General features: G+C 35.6%; 1 protein-coding gene across 1 annotated transcript in view; it reads right to left on the bottom strand.

The window, feature by feature from the left end:
• LOC112128013 overlaps positions 1-19,843 on the bottom strand; it is an 82,704-nt gene extending 62,861 nt beyond the window's left edge. The window contains exons 1-2 of the mRNA XM_024229744.1: positions 19,704-19,843; positions 7,244-7,440 (exon numbers count right to left, since the gene is read on the bottom strand). Of these exons, the coding sequence (XP_024085512.1) occupies positions 7,244-7,440; positions 19,704-19,843 (337 nt within the window). The remainder of the gene's footprint in view (positions 1-7,243; positions 7,441-19,703) is intronic.
• Positions 19,844-20,447: the final 604 nt, after the last annotated feature.

Genomic DNA, 20,447 nt, shown 5'->3' with positions numbered 1-20,447 from the left:
TGAACAGCAAGTCCCGGTGCCGAACTCGATCAAAACTTAGGCTTACTTCAAGGAAGTCCCGAGAACTGCCCCAACTGAAGAAAGAAGATATCTACCACACATGACATTGTTGGATAGTAGAATGGCAGTTACGATATTAAAATTGGTCGTCAGAATTCTATTCTGAGAATTTAAGATTTGAAGAATTTTTTGAATAAAGAGAGCGTTTCTAAAATTTTCCAATAATGAGTAGTAGGTATATAATTTAATCCTTTTTATAGAAAAATCAGCTCCTTGTACAAATCTAAAAATTATTTACAACTAACTTTGTCAATAAATAAGCAAAGATTACTTATACAACTAAGGCTGTCTAGTGCTAATGAAATCAATTTTTTTGTAAATGGGCTCAAATATGTAATTGACACACAATCAATGAGCTCTTTGTGAAAATTGTATGAAGAGGAGAACTTCGAACATATATTTTTAAATTGTCCAATTTACCAATCGCAAAGATCTTTTATTTAAAGAAGTACACAAATACATGTGTAAATAGTACTAATTTACAAAAACTTGTGTTCTTGCTAAAATTTGAAGCAAGAATACAGGCAATTGATGTGTTAAATTTTGCTTATGAAGCACTTAAATTGCGAGCTTTTATTGTAAATGAATGATGTTTTATTGATGCGTCGGTAATTATTGATTTTAAGTTAAGTGTCATGTAATTATTATTGTTTTCACTAATTTCGTGGTCCGCATGACCAATTAATATATTACAATTAATTAAGGTTTTTAGTTGAGATAAAAAGTCAATGGCACGAGCGGGATTCGAGGTTTGAGAACGTGTCAGTGGTTTATCCTTCAAAACTGGGAAAATAAAATTAAAAAGATCTGTAAACAGTACTTACATTTTCCGGCAAAAGGCTTTGGCAAGATTTACACTATCAACAGTTATAACAGTGCTATGTAATACTTAAATTCACTAATTTCGTGGTCCGCTTGACCAATTAATATATTACAATTAATTAAGGTTTTTAGTTGATATAAAAAGTCAATGGCACGAGCGGGATTCGAACCCACGATCTTCGGCTAGATACGCCTCTGCTCTACCACTTGAGCTATCGTGACCTCGATCCACTCGGACACCAACTTCCCATCTCAACCCCACCTTTTTGGATTTTCCCTCCTTTTCCCCATTTTTCAAAATTCAAAATCCGGCACATATTAAGGCTACATACACCCAAAATTAAATAAATCTCTAATACAATATAAAAAGGGGAAAAATAGTAAATTATAAACCAAAACGATACACAACTTCTCGGAGTTTATCAGAATCTCAAAACTTCAACTATTAAGACACATTATGAACATTACTCGGCGACAAATGAAATGGCCACGGAGAGCTTTAGTGTAGTATACTTCATTTTAATTCATTAAATTCACTAATTTCGTGGTCCGCTTGATCAATTAATTATTACAATTTATTAAGGTTTTTAGTTGAGATAAAAAAGTCAATGGCACGAGCGGAATTCGGAATTCGTAATAGCTATTGCTGAAATGCAGTATTAATCTATATATCTATCTATCTAGTAGGTATATAGACCTGTATGAAGTAGTACAATGTGTTGGTTTTTTGGAGGGCTTTAGGAGTAATAAAGTCAAAACATGGAGCTTTCCTTGATTTGAAATGTGTTGTAGCATAACCGTCAGAAGATGAAAATGCTTTTAGATGGAGGGACAATATAATAGGGGTGTGATTATTCCTCGATAGATTTTCAGTAGGAATGACTTAGCGAATCAGGGTACATATTTATATTAAAAATACAAAACGATTGATGCGCTTTTAGAATTTATTGAAAAATATATTACTACATTTAAAATTTTAAAACATGTAAAGAGAGTTTAAACATGCCTATGTTAAAAATAAATAATATTGAAGATCAGAAAGAAATTTGTGGAAATATTGTATTTTCCATTGGGGTGGTCTCAATTGCGTATATTTTTGTTAATTTGGACTTATGTAATTTAAAAATCAATTTATTTTAACCTTCAATAAATAGTGATTATTTGGAGATCTGAGATGCGGTCGGGAGTGGCGAAAGCTTACAAAAACACCGAGGTTTTTACCGAGCCAACGTTTCTATCTTTATTGAGATCATCTTCAGGGCCTGGGGTTTATAGACATTGTTCCATGTTTATAAATCCCAGGCCCCGAAGATGATTTCAATAAAGATCGAAACGTTGGCACGATAAAGAAAATGTTTTTCTAAAACCTACGTCACACCAAACCGCATCTCAAGACCTCCGAATAATCACTAACTAACGATCACTAAACACCTCACATTAATTGGCTAATATTCGAATGTAAGGTATTTAAAAAAAGACTAAATAAAAATAGTATTTAAAGGACCAAATTTTAGTTTTGCACATAACGTGAAAAAAAGTCAGTAAATATGAAATTTGATCGCTTGTTCGACATTGATTGTCGGTAATTATTGATTTTAAGTTAAGTGTCATGTAATTATTATTGTTTTCACTAATTTCGTGGTCCGCATGACCAATTAATACGTTATTACTCAGGAAATCAATGACTTGGATTTTGTAACTTTAATATGTATAAAGTTAGTTACCATGATCCTACTTTTTTCCATTGATTTGATAAATATTTATAAATATAACGATACGACTTTCCAAGAACACGACTTTTCTTAGAAAGATAATATTGGTTAGCATACTGGGAAATTCAATAAAACGGACCACTTTTTGTGGAAATGGGTGACTGTTTATTTATTATAATAAACGTTTTGAACCGATGGTTTGACGCCTCTAATCTCATGGTATATACTCAGGTACCGTCACTAGTTGGAAAAATGCTTTCTTCCACGGGGTTGTTCTTAACTTATTTTTCAATATCTGGACAACGTTAGAAAGAGCCGTTTGAATTTACGCTTACCATCTCTTATCAACACGACTAGTACATGGAAAAATTGTTTTGTTGTTTAAATTATACAAATAAATGGAAGATGTGAAAAAAATGAATTTATACTATGATAGAAATTTTAGATTCAATCAAAGTATTTGTATAGTATATGAATAAAACAATGTTTATAAATCCCAGGCCCTGATGATGATCTCAACAAAGATCGAAACGTAGGCACCATAAAGACAATGTTTTTCTGAAACCTACGTCGCACCATACCGCATCTCACGATCTCCAAATAATCATTAATTACCGGTCACTAAATACCACACAATAAATAGATTGGAACGGAGTGTACATAATCGACGCGGATAGACCAGATTTGACAAATTGGCATTTTTTCTTCGGTTATTTACCTTTTACAAACAGAAAATATAACATTTTGTTCACTGGAGGTGCTTGTGAAATTACAGGTATTTTCAATGAAAACTTCCCAAGTCCTGTACTAACATTACATCAATTGCTGTTGTCGAATGGAGAGGCCACTTGTTTATTTTATCGGACCTTAACTGTTAATAGTTTCCCTTCACATTTTTTTATTTTGAGTTTACCGAAACACTGTGGCTAACCCCTTAACTCCGACTCTCGGTGAAATTCAAGCAGATCAAGACAGCTCTGCTCAAAACGATATTATGCAGAGATTTCGCCAAGCCGGTTAAGCCCGCCCTCTGTAATTGTACGCTGGAATCCGTCAACCTCCTCCGTCCCCGCGGTACTTGGCATATTTCAAAAACGCATTAGCATAACAAGCTAGTTAGTGAAGGCTACATAGAAACGAAATGGAATATTAACATTATAATGCAATAATATTTGCATAGGTTGTCGTCGGGTTTCCTCCCGTTGACTAACAGTCGCGGCTTCCTCGCTTTCACCGCCTCCGCCTCTGATTTGAATTCCACGAATCGAAAGCATTCCGAATGTAAAAAGATTTCTTTAGATTTGATTTGCATAGCTTAACATACGAAACATTAAATCATATTTCTTATATAGATGTTATGCTACTATGTTTATTTCTTTTGAACCATGAAAATGGTTAGCTTTTCTGATCTATGAAAGAAGACGTCAAACGACTGAGAATTTAAATAGGCAGCTATAATTAAATACAAAGCATAATGAACTTTAGTAACATACACAATATTAAAATAATGAAAGTTCTCTACGTGGTCTGCAGGTTGAGAATCTGTAATGCGGTCATTACAGATTACTTTTAGACAGGGGTAGACGTCATGGTTATTGCAGGTAGATTCATGATTATTTAGAGACCACGAGTTGTCGTCTGGTATCGGCTGTCGTCTCTCGGGCCAAGAGGCGCCATAATGTTGGAGGACTGTGTTACTGCACGAGGCCGCAGAAGGGGGGTTTGCCCAGTGTCTTTCTGAGCAACTACGAAGTGCCATTAGTAGGGTTCTTATTCGAAAAATGGCGAGAGGCTTAGAGGAGGAGATTGAACCAGGTTTGGGCTGTTAGTCTTTGGAGCTGAGCGGGTGTTTCCTGAAAAGATGAGTTCGTGATGCTTTGGGGACTGACGTGAAATCAGCTCGGCTAGGAGGTTGTCTTTTGGCGGATCTCAATGAGATGCCGCAGAAGAAGGGTAAATTTTTCTCGTCGAGTTTTTTAATGTGGTGACGTCGAGCGAGCAGGTGAGATGTATGTGAGGGCAAGCGCATCTCCAAAAATTTATGTACCTTTTTCTCAATCTAAATCCTGGGAATGTGCAGCGCGTGCTCCTTGGAGACTCCAGCAGACCCTTCCCAACCCTTGTATACAAGGGGAGTTTCCAGGTACAAAACAATGGTGACGCAGTGGCTGAGTAGTGAGACCTCTGGCGGGCACCAAGAGAAGAGGCTGTGTTTCATTCGAGGCCGTGGACCGTCGTACTTGCGCATGACCTCCGAATTACCTCCCGACCTATTGGGAATCGGATGGATCGGATTGCCGAGAGCGTGTATCCAGCGAGGAGCTATGACTACGCTGCCGGCGTCCCTCGAATGCGTGAGGAATGGTGGACGGGGGTGGATGCTTGTCGGTGGTGGTCGTCTGGGCTGCCTTTACCGTAGGCATGGTCTCCTCTAGGTGAAGGGGCAAGGGGGAGAATTCAGTATGTCGATTAGTCTGTGGATTTGTGTTCTTTTACACCGAACCTCACGGATTAGGCAGATTTTCCGTGCGCGGAGGTGAGTCTCTCCTAACTTGAGAATCTAAAACGTGTGATAGGGCCTGACGGCTAGGTGCGCACGCTAAAGAACCTCAATGTTACATTACATTGCGACCCCAGTGGGAAACGAATGTCGTCTAGTGTGATGTAGGTTTAAAAAAAGTTTTCTTTATCGTGCCAACTTTTCCATTTTTATTAAGATCATCTCAGAGCCTAGAATTTATAAACATTGTTATGAATTATACAAATACATGTAAGATGTGAATATGAATTTATACAATGATGTAAACAACATAGAAATTTTCGGTTTAATCAAAGTATTTGTTCTCACGCAAATTATGTGTGTTCTGTGCAGATGTATCACTGTTGAGTATTGTTGAGTAAGTACAAGTACTTTGATTAAACCTAAAATTTCTATGTTGTGTACATCATTGTGTAAATTCATATTCCCATTTGTAATATTTATATTTTTGATTATTATAAAGTTTATTTACAAGTTTAATAGTATAATGATTTTGTTTTAACATTTGTAATAGCATTTTAAGTTTATTTACAGCACTTAGTTTTAAAGTACGTTTTATCTAATTGTTTGTAATATTTGTTCTTTAAAAAGATGAGTGACATGTATAATAATAAATCTAGATAAGGTATGCATTTTCTTCACATGCTATTGCAAACTTCACATTGTGTTCTCAATTATAAATTCATGGTTAGAACTTATAAGCATCATCTTTGTGAATTGATAATGATTTTAATAAAGCGAAAATCAATACTGAAGTTTTTCACATGAATGTCAGAATGCCACCCGACGCAAATCCAGAGTCCAATTTTCCATAAGATTGCATTACCCCCGTGCACATTTGCCCGATGCTACGCTACGCACCCTACTCTACGCTACGTGATCCCCACTGTCCGGATTTGCGTCGGGTAGTATCGAGTACATTCGAAGACAAAAGAACCAGATATCATATTTTTATTCAAACTACATGTATTATTGTCGTTATATTAATTACAACACACTTATTTTAATATAAACAAATTAACTGAGATCAAAAATTCATTAGTTTTTATTTAAATTTTTTTTTAATGGTTTGGTAGAAAATTGATCAAAACACCGGAATTCTATTTTTTAAAATAATGAATTTAACTAAGAATTTATTACACGGCTTTCCTCACAAAATTCAACTAACAATTATTTCATGGTTTTGCTCATAAAATTACTTCATTTTCGTCGAGTAACTTCAGAACAGGGCACTCATATTTTTTGTAGTTTTTCAAGCTAAGTATATGTAATTTTGTCGTTATATTAATTACAACGTTCCTATTTTGATGTAAGTCAAATTAAACGAGATCAAAAATACGTAAGTTTTTATAAAAATTATTTATTTATGATGGTTAGCAAGAAAATTTATCAAGACACTGGAATAACTTCATTTGAAACAATTAAGTTTAATCAATGTATTACATGGTTCTGCTAATAAAATTAACAATTTAAATTATTTAAACTAACAATTTATTACAAGGTTTTGCCCAAAACAGTGCATTAAGAACAAAAGAGGCGTTGCGATTGTGATAGAGATTTGTGATACACGCTGTGTGACTGTACGTGACGTGGACTTGACTTCGCATAGATGTGCACACGCAAAACGTGGCAAGGCGTCGCATAGTGTTGCATCAGGTAAGTGTGTTTCGGGCTTAAATCACTGTGTAACCAATTGGCTGTAAAAAGGTTTTACTAACGATTTTTTCTAAAATGCAGCGTTACTGGCTTACTTAATAACTTGGTGATTTTTATAAACGGACTAAACTTAAAACAACTACAGGGCAACTGCAAACAATAGTAGTTGCGTTTTGATTTGATACCGTAGTAGGCAAATTCAAACACTTGGCGTAAAATTTAACCTGAAGAATATCGTTTCACTAATTTTAAATTATACTTATAGTCTCTTCATGCTTGACTATGTCCACCTCATCGTTAACAATTTGAAGTTCTATTTTTGTTTTAACATGGCTGACAATATACATGAGGTAAAAGATTCAAGAACAGGTCCGAAATGTTGATACTGATGTTGGGTTAAAAAGGAAACATGCAAGATTATTATCTCATGAGATATTCTTGTAAAACGACTTACCTACGCCCTTCCAGACTCTTGCTTCGTTCAGTTCCGTCCAATCTGCAGTTGCTCCCATCGTCGCGTCGTCTTTGGCCGTGATGCCTTCGTCGCTCAGTTCTCCGAAAATGACGTAGTACTTCTGCGATGTCACCGGCACCCAGCATTTCGGCGTCGACGTCGCGTTCGGCCGGTAGAAGCCGGTGACGTTCACCCTCCTGCAAGCAAATGAAATCGATGAGAAACCTTTTTTCCTAGCCTGTTTCTACTTAACTTAGGACTTTTCCCCCGAGGCAATCGATACCTTCATACTAGAGGGAAACCATCCTGTTACTCTATTTACCGAAGGTGCATTTAAGTAACTCTTAGAGCCTTGTTACCATCTAACGACCGATTAGGTAGTGCCCCATTCCATACAAATTGGATTAAAGTAAGTAGGGTGATAACTTTTCCCTCTTGTTGGACAAACTGGACAAACCGTAAAACCTAGATTTGTTTTCAAGTGACCATTTACTGAAGTCCTAGCCAATTTTCATCTCTAAATAAGAGGGAGAGATATAGACAAATATGATTTGAAAAGTTTGTAACGATATCTAATCAGTATCTGAAGAAAAATTCCAGAGTAAGAAGACAAAGAGATACAGGACGTAAGATCACAATCTAGATTATCTTTTCCATTAATCAGGTCGTACAGTGTTCAACTGGAAGATAATATCAACGATATTTGAATAGACGATACAAGAAAAAAGTCAAGCTGTAAAAATAATAATTCAAAATCACAAACTAAATTAGTGAAGCTTCAAAACACGGTTTAATTTGATCCCGGACTTGGGACCTGAATCATTTTGCCAATAGATTAGTTAATCAGAGGACATCTAAGAAGTAAATATAGGATGAGAGAAGAAAAAATATAGCACTCAATGAATACAGGAACATGTGGTGTTTCCTGGCAAGATGTGAAAGTATTGCATCGGAGGAAGCAGAAAGAAACAAGTTTTTGACGGGACATTGCAAATTTAATGGACATCTACTAATGATTGGCCTCAAACAAACACTATTACTCAAAAGGTGTTATAATAAATAAATGTCAAAATGTTTCAAATGTTTTCTTTATTTTAATTAATTATAATTTTTATCTAAATGTGGCCTTGGTTAAGATGAAAAATCTAGTGTCTCGAGCGGGATTTGAACCCAAGATCTTCGGCTCAATACGTCGTTGCTCTAACAACCTGAGCATTAATTAGATCCATTCCAACACTAACTCCTCATCTTAATCGGCAATTTTTCGAATTTTCTCTATTTTGCCGTATTTTCTTTATTTTCTGTAATGTTCATAATGTGTCTTAATAGTTGAAGTTTTGAGTTTCTGATCAACTCCGAGAAGTTGTCTATCGTTTTGGTTTATAATTTACTATTTTTCCCCTTTTTATTTTGTATTAGAGATTTATTTAATTTTGGTTGCATGTAGCCTTAAGATGTGAGCCGGATTTCGATTTTGATAAATGGCAAAAAGGAGGGAAAATTCGAAAGGTTGGGATGAGGTGGGAAGTTGGTGTCCGAGTGGATCGAAGTCACGATAGCTCAAGTGGTAGAGCAGCGGCGTATTTAACCGAAGATCGTTGGTTCGAATCCCGCTCGTGACACTGACTTTTTTATCTCAACCAAGTCCTTTGAAAGAATAATTAATTTTTATTTAATATTGTAAAGTTAGGTCTCATGGGCCTTTATGCCACTTAATGTGAGTTGTACATTGAACATTATACGTACAATTCGTGTCGACTCTTTTGGTTTTCACAATTTAGTTTACAAATAGATTGGAAGAAAAATATTAATAAATACAATTTTTATACTGTTACATACTCGTCTGGTTGATATAGAAAAGCGGCCACTTCATAACTTGCTGAGAACAAATCCTGATTACACATTTGAAAATGGCGAAACGAGCGAATTTCGGACGGTTGTAGGCTGAGATGGAGAGTTGGTGTTGGAGAGGATCGAACTCACGATAGCTCAAGTGGTAGAGTAGCGGCGTATTTAGCCGAAGATCGTGGGTTCGAATCCAGCTCGTGCCACTGACTATTTTATCTCAAATAGTCTTACATTAAAAAACGTTAATTGAAAAAAAAAAAAATATTCAATTCACATAGTACTTTCAAAGTAGTTTTTTGACGTACCAAACTGGTAACGTCTTGTGGTTGTTTTAACGTTTTATCTATGTAATCTCATTTAATGCAATCTCCATCTCATCTTAGGTACAACCAAAATTTAATGATAGATGTCACATTTAATACATGTATAACGAAGGCAACATAGAGTTTAAAAATCAATAAAATTAACTAAAAACGTTATTTGCACGGACACACCTCTAATATATTTTGACATAGTACTATAAAACAAGTTTCAGAAACCTCGGAGTTCTCACGTCAGCAAACTCATTTTCTGAGTGTTAGAGAGTTTCACTTCCACGGGTGTCTATTGTTGTATAAAAAACATTCCTTTTTCATTTTGTTAATTTTCACGCATTCTTATGTATAAATTTTAATTTTCATAATAAATATTTTTTTTTTTTGTTACGTGTAGCCTCCCTTTGTGAGTGTCACCTGCTGGAATGTTTCTTATTACAAGTTACATTTTTGTTTATCATTTTGTCATTTATCACACTCACAAATTTGGTTTCGACTAAAAATTGTAGTTTTGTAAAATTCATAATAAATTTTAAAAAATAATTTTTTTGCGTAAGTAACTTTAGGAAATTTTCATGACTTTAGTTCTATCATAAAGATTTTAACAACGCCTAAATAAGAACCTATATTTTTGAACTTTATGATCAATATTTTTGTCTAAAGTTTCATATATTAAGAGTCATTTAAAAAATAATTTCCTATAAAAAGTAAAATATTGATTAAGTTTTTAAATTTATCTTTAACAAGAGTACTTTTATTAGAGTAATGGAATATTATTTTTCCAATAATGTTATTCAACCAACTAAAAAACTGGTTTGTATTATGTTCTCTTCCACTTAAGTCATAACCATTCGCATATTTTCTATTTACGGTGTAGTTTAAAGTACGCGAAAATATTAGATTTCTCACTAGTAATCGTTTTAATGATACATAAAAACCAAGACCTTAATGAAATGATTCGGATTAACTTTAACCGCCCTTTAAAACCATCATTATAAATTTTCAACGCAGTGAAATTTAAACATTTTTGGGTAGGATTAGCCAGCAACTATTTTTTTTCGCCTTTGTTTGGTGTTCCTCTTTAAAAATCATAACAGCTACAATCGTTCGAAAGCAGCATACTTCTTCTTTCACGCTATGTATAGAACGTCTATAAACTGCGCAAAAATAAATATGTATGTTTGTAATTTATTCTTATTCTATTAATTTTAAGTAAACTAACAGATAAATTCTTGTTAGTTGGATAAAGGAAAATAGAAAATACAAAAAAAAATGTTAATCTTCATTTTTAATAACGGATTTAGATAGATTAAGTATAATAAACATGAAAATTACTCATTTTGTAAACAAACACCTTTTCTCGTCTTTTATCCATTTTGATCCATTTATATTCTCTTTAACTATGGAAAGATACCATCTTGGACCAGAAGTTCGCAACTTTATTGAAAGAATGAATCATCTTTTGAGTCCCGCCACCAGCTGAGTTCCAGTTGAGCTGTCACTATACAGACAGAAACACGACTCATCAGTAAACATAACAGCATGAGTTGCTGGTGGCGAGCTGTTGCCGCAGGACGTCTCAAAGGGGAATACGATGTGAGGCCAACTTCCCACAAACTATTACGAATCGTTTGTGTTGATAAAGTCCTTGCCTAAACATCCTGTACTTCATTTTAGATCTGGCGGACATTATAGAATGAGTTTCGTCTTGTAGCAATGACAATATTTCTGTCCTCTCTTAGAGTCGTAGTGCGCTCGGATCCACTACCAGTCCTCCTATTGGCACTTCCAGTCTTTCAGAATCTCCCGAGAGACCACACTCTGAGAGACGCCCCAAGATATCCACTTGCTGGTGACTTCGATGGCTCATTCTCACATTAATATTGAGATCGTCTGTTTCAAAATGAAGTCTTTCTATGGTTAAAAAGAATACAACTGGATTAAAATGGAGAAAAGACGAGAAAAGTTGTTTATTTACAAATTGAGTAATCTTCATGTTTACTATTCTTAGGTAAATCCGTTATTAAAAAGAAGGATGAAATTTTTTTATTTTGGTTTGCATTTTCTATATTGGTTTATCCAATTAACAAGAATATATCGTTTCATTTAATTAAAATTAATTGAATAAAAATAAATTACAAATATCCCTATTCATCTGTACACAGTTAATATTATGTCATTATAAATCATGAAAAACAGAGACAAAATTTTAATCAAAACGTTTTATCTATTTTTCCTTTCAAATTTGTATCCAGAAGTTTTTGAATGTAAAGCACCTTTATCAACTTTTTTTCTTGCTAACAAAAATATACATTAATCACCTTTAATACTTTACTTTCTAACAAAAATTTATTTGGCAGCTAGCATGTTTACCGTAGAGTTTTAAATCTATAATTGTGTTTATGAAGTAAAAATTAAAAGCAAAATGGCCTAATACTTAAAATATTTATTTTTATTTAAGTTAATGATAACGTTCCATAGGGCTCTTTTTATGGCAACTTAATAAAACTTGATGAATTCATATTTGGACATGCCTACATATAGACCTTTTAAGTCCGCCTAGTTATAAATTATTCGCTCTTTATATTTTTATTGGTTTTCTTCCCAAGGCAATAAAAACATGTCCATTCGTAAAAGTGATGTGACGTCTCTTCAGTATAAAATATGTTTATGTTTTTTCAATAGCGTACTTCAAGATGGTCTAAAGGCCTGAATTTTATTTAGACTTTATATCCGATAACCCTTCCTGGGCAGTTCTCCGAGGACATTAGACGGGAAGGAAACGTTCGTACGTGGCACGAATCCCGAGTCCTGCCCAATGACGCTGCCTGCTCACTCGTTCCTTTTAGGTATAACGGCTTTTTTTTAGGCGGAAATACGATAAATATTTCTTATCCATTTTATCAACTGTCATGACTGTACGGCATAAAATAATTCGATAAATTTCGAACAATACTATTAGTAATTATTAAATCCATTATATTTCGTGGTCCCATTGGCCAAATAACTTATTTCCATTAATTAATCTTTATGTAAGGTATCGGTTGAGATAAAAAAAGTCAGTGTAACGAGCGGGATTCGAACCCACGACCTTCGGCTAAATACGCCGCTGCTCTACCACTTGAGGAATCGAGACTTCGATCCACTCGGATACCAAATTTCCATCTCAATCCACCTTTTTGAATTTTCCCTCCTTTTTTGCCACCTCATCCAAGCAATACCTTACATAAAGATTAATTAATTGAAAGAGGTTATTTGATCAATCGGACCACGAAATCTAATGGATTTAATAAGCAAAATGAAGTGTCTTTTCACTAAAGCTCTCCGTGGCCATTTCATTTGTCGCCGAGAATCAAATAGATTACACAACTAATTCACAACTTTCGTGGTCCGCTTGACCAATTAATACATGACAATTAATTAAGGTTTTTAGTTGAGATGAAAAAAAGTTAAAGACACGAGAGGGGTTCGAACCCACGATCTTCGGCTAGATACGCCGCTGCTCTACCACCTGAGCTATCCTGACCTCGATCCACACGGACACCAAGATGGCAAAAGCAGGAAAAACTCATAAGGTGGGGTTAAGATGGGGAGTTGATGTCCGAGTGGATCGAGGTCACGATAGCTCAGGTGGTCGAGCAGTGGCGTGTCTAGCCGAAGGTCGTGGGTTCGAATCCTTCTTGTGACACTGACCTTTTTATCTCAACCAAAACTTTAATTAATTGTCAGAGATTACACAACATTTGAAAAACCTGGGGAACTAAAACACCTACTTTCAAGTAACTATGAACATCAAGAACTAAATCAGCTTGGTTTAGCCGGTATGATTAGTTTTTGCCTTCGTAGGCTTGGTGTCAAGTTTTTTTTACAAAACGACTATTTTTACCTTAATTTGTTGGCTGACTAATCACCTCTGGCAACACTTGTACACATTGTTGTAATTTTTAGTCAATTTTAAAATGGTATTATGTACAAAAATTATTTTAAATGACTTACTAAACGGCGAAACTTTCCCATAAAAAATAAAGAATGTTAGTTGTAATTATTATTAAAAAAATTTATATAATAAATATAAATTTTTAATGAATGTTATATATGAAGTAAATGGTCATGAAGTAAATGATTATGTGTTTGTTACATAGGAGTGCAATTTCATGAATGTGAACATGCGTAGACGGGCGAAACTGGGCAGATAAATCGAACAGTAATGAAGCGATTTGAAGAATAGTGCGTTCATTACATTTAACGCCTATTCTGAGCGGCACGTGCTACCACTTCGCTATTTTCTGCCAGTGTGAAAGATTTAGGGTCCTATGGCAAAGATCCGATCCAAAGAATCGCCCCGGTCTTTTTGTAGTTGTACAACGAAGCGAAAAGTATTGCGGTGCTCGTGTGAAATTATCTTCAATACGCTTACTGGGGGTAGCACGCTTTCTAAACTGAAAAGCCATGCTAAAGCGGAATTGAAAAAAAAATAGAGTAAGGTCTGAACGTCTTTGACTACACTCGGCTCGTCAGCTCCCAAAAAATTACATGATCGCCCCCCCTTCGACCAATCTTATTTCACGAGGACGATACGGCTCTCGACATTTTAATACGGGCGAGAGAGTGAGATTTATCCCTGGATTTGATTCATGTCCTTTACAGAGGGGGTGAGGCCGTTGAAAGGCGTTAACCGTTCCTAAGGTGGATTTATTTCCCGGATGATGGCCGACTCCGTGGGGACGTTTTCCCTTCTTTTCAACGTTGTAGGGTGCGTTCATCCAGGTCCAAGGGAACCAAAAGTGGCAATAGCCTCCCCCACTGTAAAAACAGAACCGGTCGGATAATGTACAATATTCAGATAATTGTGTGTAAACAAAAACCTGATTGAACAAAAATCTTTTATTATGCGAGTTTCCCAATAAAACATATACTACGATAATATTTTCTACTGTACAAAAAATTTAGCATGTTTTCAACGAAGCCTGACCAATATATCGATTTATCTGTGTTGTCTGTGGAGTGAAGAATTATTCTTCATGGTTATAAACAGGGGGAGGCACAGACGCAAACGTTTTACTTTTGAAGGCAAAATGCCAAAATGCATCAGACAGACCGACACAGCGAGGTTAGAAATTCCAAAATAATCAACAGCGACCAAATTATAAACAAATATAGTTAAATTTCTTTATTCCTTTCTATACAGTATCTAATAAACCTAAAGTTTGTACATTTATATTGAAATCGGGTGAGGTTTTCCGTTGGGCATAACTCAGAAATGCTCACTCCTATCAAAATTTTCCATTCAGTAAATCTGGCATACAATAATCTCTAGAATTGAATTTCACAATAAAAATATGTGATTCTAATTTAAAATAACAAAGCTAGTGTCATTTCCCAGGTAGATGAGAAAGTTATGTTAAATCTGTTACCACCAGGCGATTTCTAGCCAAAATTAACTTGGGGTTTGTATAAAACGATTTTTTGCTAAAATTAATCGTTTTCGAAATAAACGGGGAAGGCCATCTTGTTACAAAAAGTATACCCGCTCACGTGACTTCCGTCGAGCATAACTCAAAAATGGTCGATTCTATCAAACTTTTTCTTTCTGTAAAAGTGGCATAAAATAATCTCTAGAATCGAATTTCACAATAAAAATATGTGATTCTAATTTAAAATAACAAAGCTAGTGTCATTTTCCAGGTAGATGAGAAAGTTATGTTAAATCTGTTACCACCAGGCGATTTCTAGACAAAATTAACTTGGGGTTTGTATAAGACGATTTTTTGCTAAAATTAATCGTTTTCGAAATAAACGGGAAAGGTCATCTTGTTATAAAAAGTATACCTGCACACGTGAATTCCGTCGAGCTTATCTCAAAAATGGTCGATTCTATCAAACTTTTTCTTTCAGTAAAAGTGGCATAAAATAAGCTCTAGAATCGAATTGCACAATAAAAGTGTGAGATTCTAATTTAAAATAACAAAGTTAGTATCATTTCTCTGCTGGAGAGAAAGTTATATTAAATCTGTTGCTACCAGGCGATTCCTAGCCAAAATTAACTTGGGGTTTGAATAAAACCATTTTTTGCTAAAGTGAATCGTTTTTTAATTAAATGGGTCGACTATAGAAGTTGATACACCCTGCACGAGAAAAATTATGTTTTAGTTTTTAGTTGGGCCCATTAACCAGTCATTTTTTAATGTAGTTTATAATTTTGTATTTAAAGTATTTAAAGCGTCCCGATGGCCCGCTCCCTATAATAATTTCTCAATTCAAACATATTTCCATAAAAAAAAATTAATTAATTAAAATTTGCATTATTTTTCGTAATTATTACAAATAAAATGAAACAAGAACCTGCTAGCCAATAGGGTTTGTTTCTTGCCAAAAAATTTAAATTTTTGTTTAGTGGAATTGTCAGGTTTGTCGTCGGACGGGTTCAAAAGATGGACCAGCCTGAAAGAAAAAAGTTGTGTTTCACCGAAGAAAATACAAAATATCATTATTATTCATAAGAATCAGACAGGCGTCTAAAGTTTTTTTTCACTTTTTGGGTTTTGACCTGGTGTTACATCTCCGTAAGTTAGACACATTCGTGAATGTGATGAGCACGAGCTAAACGAGTCGGGACAGCTCTGGGTTCGAATCCCGTCACAGCCAAGGAAATTTTGGAAAAAAAAGATTTGTAAAGTGCCATCGTCTGCGACACCCAATGAGTATGTGAAGGTTGCTCATTCTTAACCGGAATTAATTAATTTTACTTTTTATATGTACCTTCATTTCGAATATTGGCTTTAGGATGATCAGGCAGTTGAAGCAGATAATTTCAGATGTGAATTTAAACTGTTTACGTCGTTTTTAGAATATTCTAATGAAGAAGAATGCAAACATTGTTCTACAGTCACGTCTCGACAGTCCGATCTCACGTAATACCATTAATTCAATTAATTAAACGATAGCCGAGATCGGTATTGTGAAGGAGAGACGTGATCCGGCCGGACACCCTTCGCTGGCAATGTATTAACAGGGGGATAACACGAGCGGTGGCGACTCGTTCCGCTGATTTATTGGAGGATAACGAAGGCGACCATTACCAACGGAAAATGAGATAAGAACCTTTCTCGGGGAGAATTCAATTCCTGTGCAATTAACCAACAACAAAGAAACGTCATTAAAAAGCACTTCACTTTGTGAAAATGATTGAAGAAAAAGAAAGAAAAAACATTTGCTATATCTCGTAGGATATTATGAGTGATAAATAAAGGCGTAAATTATCCCTTTTCCCTATTTCACCATACCTTAAAATACTTGCCTCAATTTATTTTTTGACATATTTTAGTTTTTACATTGACGATATTGCATCGCATCGAGAGCAATGTAAACGTAGTGTAAAGGGTAATGTAGAAGGCCCATACGTACCAAAAGAAACTATGTAGGCCAACCAATCAATTCAGTGACCGAACCTGCAGTTGGCAGTAGGGCTAACCGTTTTTGATTAATGTGATTAATTTCATTGAATTTGGTGGTCCGATTGACCAAATAACATCTTTCGATTATTTAATCTGTATGTAAAGTATTGATTGTTATAAAAAAGTCAGCGTCATGAGCGGGATTCGAACCTACGACTTTCTCCTAAATACGCCGCTGCTCTACCACTTGAGCTATCGTGACTTCGATCCACTCGGACACTAACTTCCCATCTCAACCCAACCTTTCGAATTTTCCCTCCTTTTTGCCATTTTTCAAGGACAAACTATAAAACCTAGATCTGTTTTCAAGTCACCATTTACTGAAGTCTTAGGCAATTTTCATCTATCATTAAGACGGAGCATATACTAAAATATGATTTGAAAAGTTTATAACGATATCTAATCAGTATCACCAACTGAGGAAAGATTCCAGAGGAAGAAGACAAATTGGTGCAGGACATAAGATCTAGTTATACTAGAACTCTCTAGGGTATCTTTTCCTTTCCAGCCGTACTCTATTCAACTGGAAGATGATTTCAACAATATCAGAATAGAAGATATAAGAAAAAACTAAGCAGTAAAAAAAAACTTCAATATCACAAACTAAATTAGGAAAGCATACAAAACAATGCCTAATTTGATCCCGGTCATAGGACTTGAATCACTTTGCTAAGAGATAGTTAATCAGAGAACATCTAAGATGTAAAAATAGGTTGATAGAAAACAGCAAAACAAATATCACTTAATGAATACTGGGAGATCTGGTGTTTCCTGGCAAGATGTGAAAGTATTGCATCGGAGGGAGCAGAAAGAAACATGTTTTTGACTCGACATTGCAAATTTAATGGACATCTACTAATGACTGGCCTCAAACAAACACTATTACCCAAGAGGTGTTACAATAAATAAATGTTAAAAATTTTCAAACTGTATTACTTATTTTAATTAATTATACTTTTGTCTAAGGTCTTGGTTGAGATGAAAAAGCTAGTGTCTCGAGCGGGATTTGAACCCAAGATCTTCAGCTCAATACGTCGTTGCTGTAATAAGCTGAGCTATCGTTAATTAGATCCATTCCAACATTAACTCCTCATCTTAATCTACAATTTTTCGAATTTTCTCTATTTTGCCATATTTTCTTTATTTTCTATAATATTCATAATGAGTCTCAATAGTTGAAGTTTTGAGTTTCTGATCAACTCCGAGAAGTTGTGTATCGTTTTGGTTTATAATTTACTATTTTTCCCCTTTTTATTTTGTATTAGAGATTTATTTAATTTTGGTTGTATGTAGCCTTAAGATGTGAGCCGGATTTCGAATTTTGATAAATGGTAAAAAGGAGGGAAAATTCGAAATGTTGGGATGAGGTGGGAAGTTAGTGTCCGAGTGGATCGAAGTCACGATAGCACAAGTGGTTAGAGCAACGGCGTATTTAGCCGAAGGTCGTGAGTTCGAATCCCGCTCGTGTCGCTGACTTTTTTATATCAACCATACTTTACATAAAGGTTAATTAATTGAAATGTGATTAATGTTAGAACAAAGACAGTACGTTTATGAAACAATAGCAGAAGTTGGTATGTGAAGCGCAGCGATGAAACAAGAGAGCTATCCTAGAATTGCTAAATAGATACAGCCGATCCGACAGGAAGGTGGTCAGTAAAAATGATCGTTTAGTTGGATTAGTGGGTAGAGAGGAGTTATGAATGCCGTAATTCCTACTTATAAACGACAGGGGAGCCTGGCTTGTCAATAGATTCATCATTCACCATCATTCCATTCACACATCCTTCGAATGCAACAGGCGACTCAAGGAATGTAAAGATTGAAATTGATCATGGATCGATACAACTAGAAAGTATTATTAGTAAAATGACGTCTGCTGTGAATGTGGTGTTCGTTGTATAATATATTAACGGTTTTCTGAAGATGAACAAGAACGATCAGCTAGGATGAGAATTATTGCATCGTCGGAACCAACAAGGCATCAACTATACTGATAGATAAATTTTACCCACCACTCAATTTATTTAGTTTAAAATTAAATCCATTATTTTTTCACATATATTACAGATAATTAGAATCTACCGTTGTCAAAATAAACAGTAAATAATGTTTTTCCTTTATTTCCTTTTTTCCTGATTAATCCCATTTGCACAAAAAGTAACATTATGCTCTTCCACACTGAGATTAAAAATCGATTTCAATAACCTTTTCCTTAGTTCATTTCATTTGATATTATTCTTATTTTTAGACTTTTACAACGGTCCAGTCAGGCATTGGAGTGAGGATGACAGCGTTATGTTCGTAACATGATTAGAGGAAGGATCAGACTATCAATCTGAAGAACCAGTGCGAAGTTAAGACCAGGCCTCTTTCAGACGAGGCGGTTTGGTTGATTCAACTAAGTTGCCCTCTAAACTAGTTTACTGCCGTGTGAAGACTCGGTTTCACACCAGGCAACTTTTGGAATCAACCTCTTTTCCCAACGGGAGGTTAGTACATGTTAGAACCCGAGGAAGTAGAAGCAATGTGCTTGCTCTTCTGCAAAAAGAGGAACAAAAAAGGAGGAAATCCAGTGAAGAAAAAGTGTGGGATTATCCGTTGTTATAAAATTGAGAAACGGGCGCTTCCTCTCAAACACTGTTGTTCTACTTCCCTCCAAGCTTCGCTTCTTTTAATTTTTTCACCATAAATCTCACACCTCATGTCCCATATCACGGGACGCTTTCCATGGTGAACTCATTTGACTCAACGAGGCGACTGGTGTGAAGGACGAATGCCGAGCAATGTCTTTTGAGTTGAGTCAACCAGATGGGATGAGACGTGAGAGGCACTTGTGCCTACTGGCCACCCGCATGGGCACACGAGTTGACTGCGTGTGAAAGGCTTGGGGTGACTCTCATACATTTTGCTACCACGTTACACTCTTTGACACCCGTCCGTTCAACTAGTTGCCTCGTCTGAAAGAGGCACACTCCTTCCATTTTGGGTGCTTCAGAGATACAGGGTTTCATACTAAATGGCCAGGATAGAGTCGACCTAGGTCTCAAAGGAAAGAAACGATGCATTCATCCGTCAACAGGCTCTACGAAACCGCAGCATTACCGGAATGATAAAAGAAATCTGATCAGACAATTGCAGTCCGAAATGTTTCTATTTCCTCTAGGACCGTGGGCCGAAGGCTGAATGAAAATACCCTCAGGACGCGGCAACAGTCGTGCACCACTTCTTACCACATCTAAGAAAGTGGCCAGGCTTCAATTTGCCCCGGACCATGTGAATTGCACATGGGAGGATTGAGGACGTGTTTTCTTTACTGATTCCCTTTACGTTCCCTTTTTTTTACACATGTGATGACAACCTCAAATCTTTAGATAGTAATTTCAGATGAAGACGCTCAGGAGGAAGGTACACCCCATGTGTATGGCTCTTTAGGTGGTATTGCATGATTGGTAATTGAAATTCTGGGGTGGCATTTCCTTTGGCACCAGCATCGAATTGGTTGTTGTGCTAGGAAAATCTGTAACTTCACAGAAGTATTGGCAAGACATAATCGTAGAAAATGTAGTGCAATTTACCCCACCCCCC

Source organism: Cimex lectularius, unplaced genomic scaffold (genome assembly GCF_000648675.2).
Source record: "Cimex lectularius strain Harlan isolate CLEC.00 unplaced genomic scaffold, Clec_2.1 scaffold448, whole genome shotgun sequence".
Classification (NCBI taxonomy): Eukaryota; Metazoa; Arthropoda; class Insecta; order Hemiptera; family Cimicidae; genus Cimex; species Cimex lectularius.
Note: the sequence above shows the minus strand (reverse complement) of the source record. Positions and strands in the feature narration are given on the sequence as shown.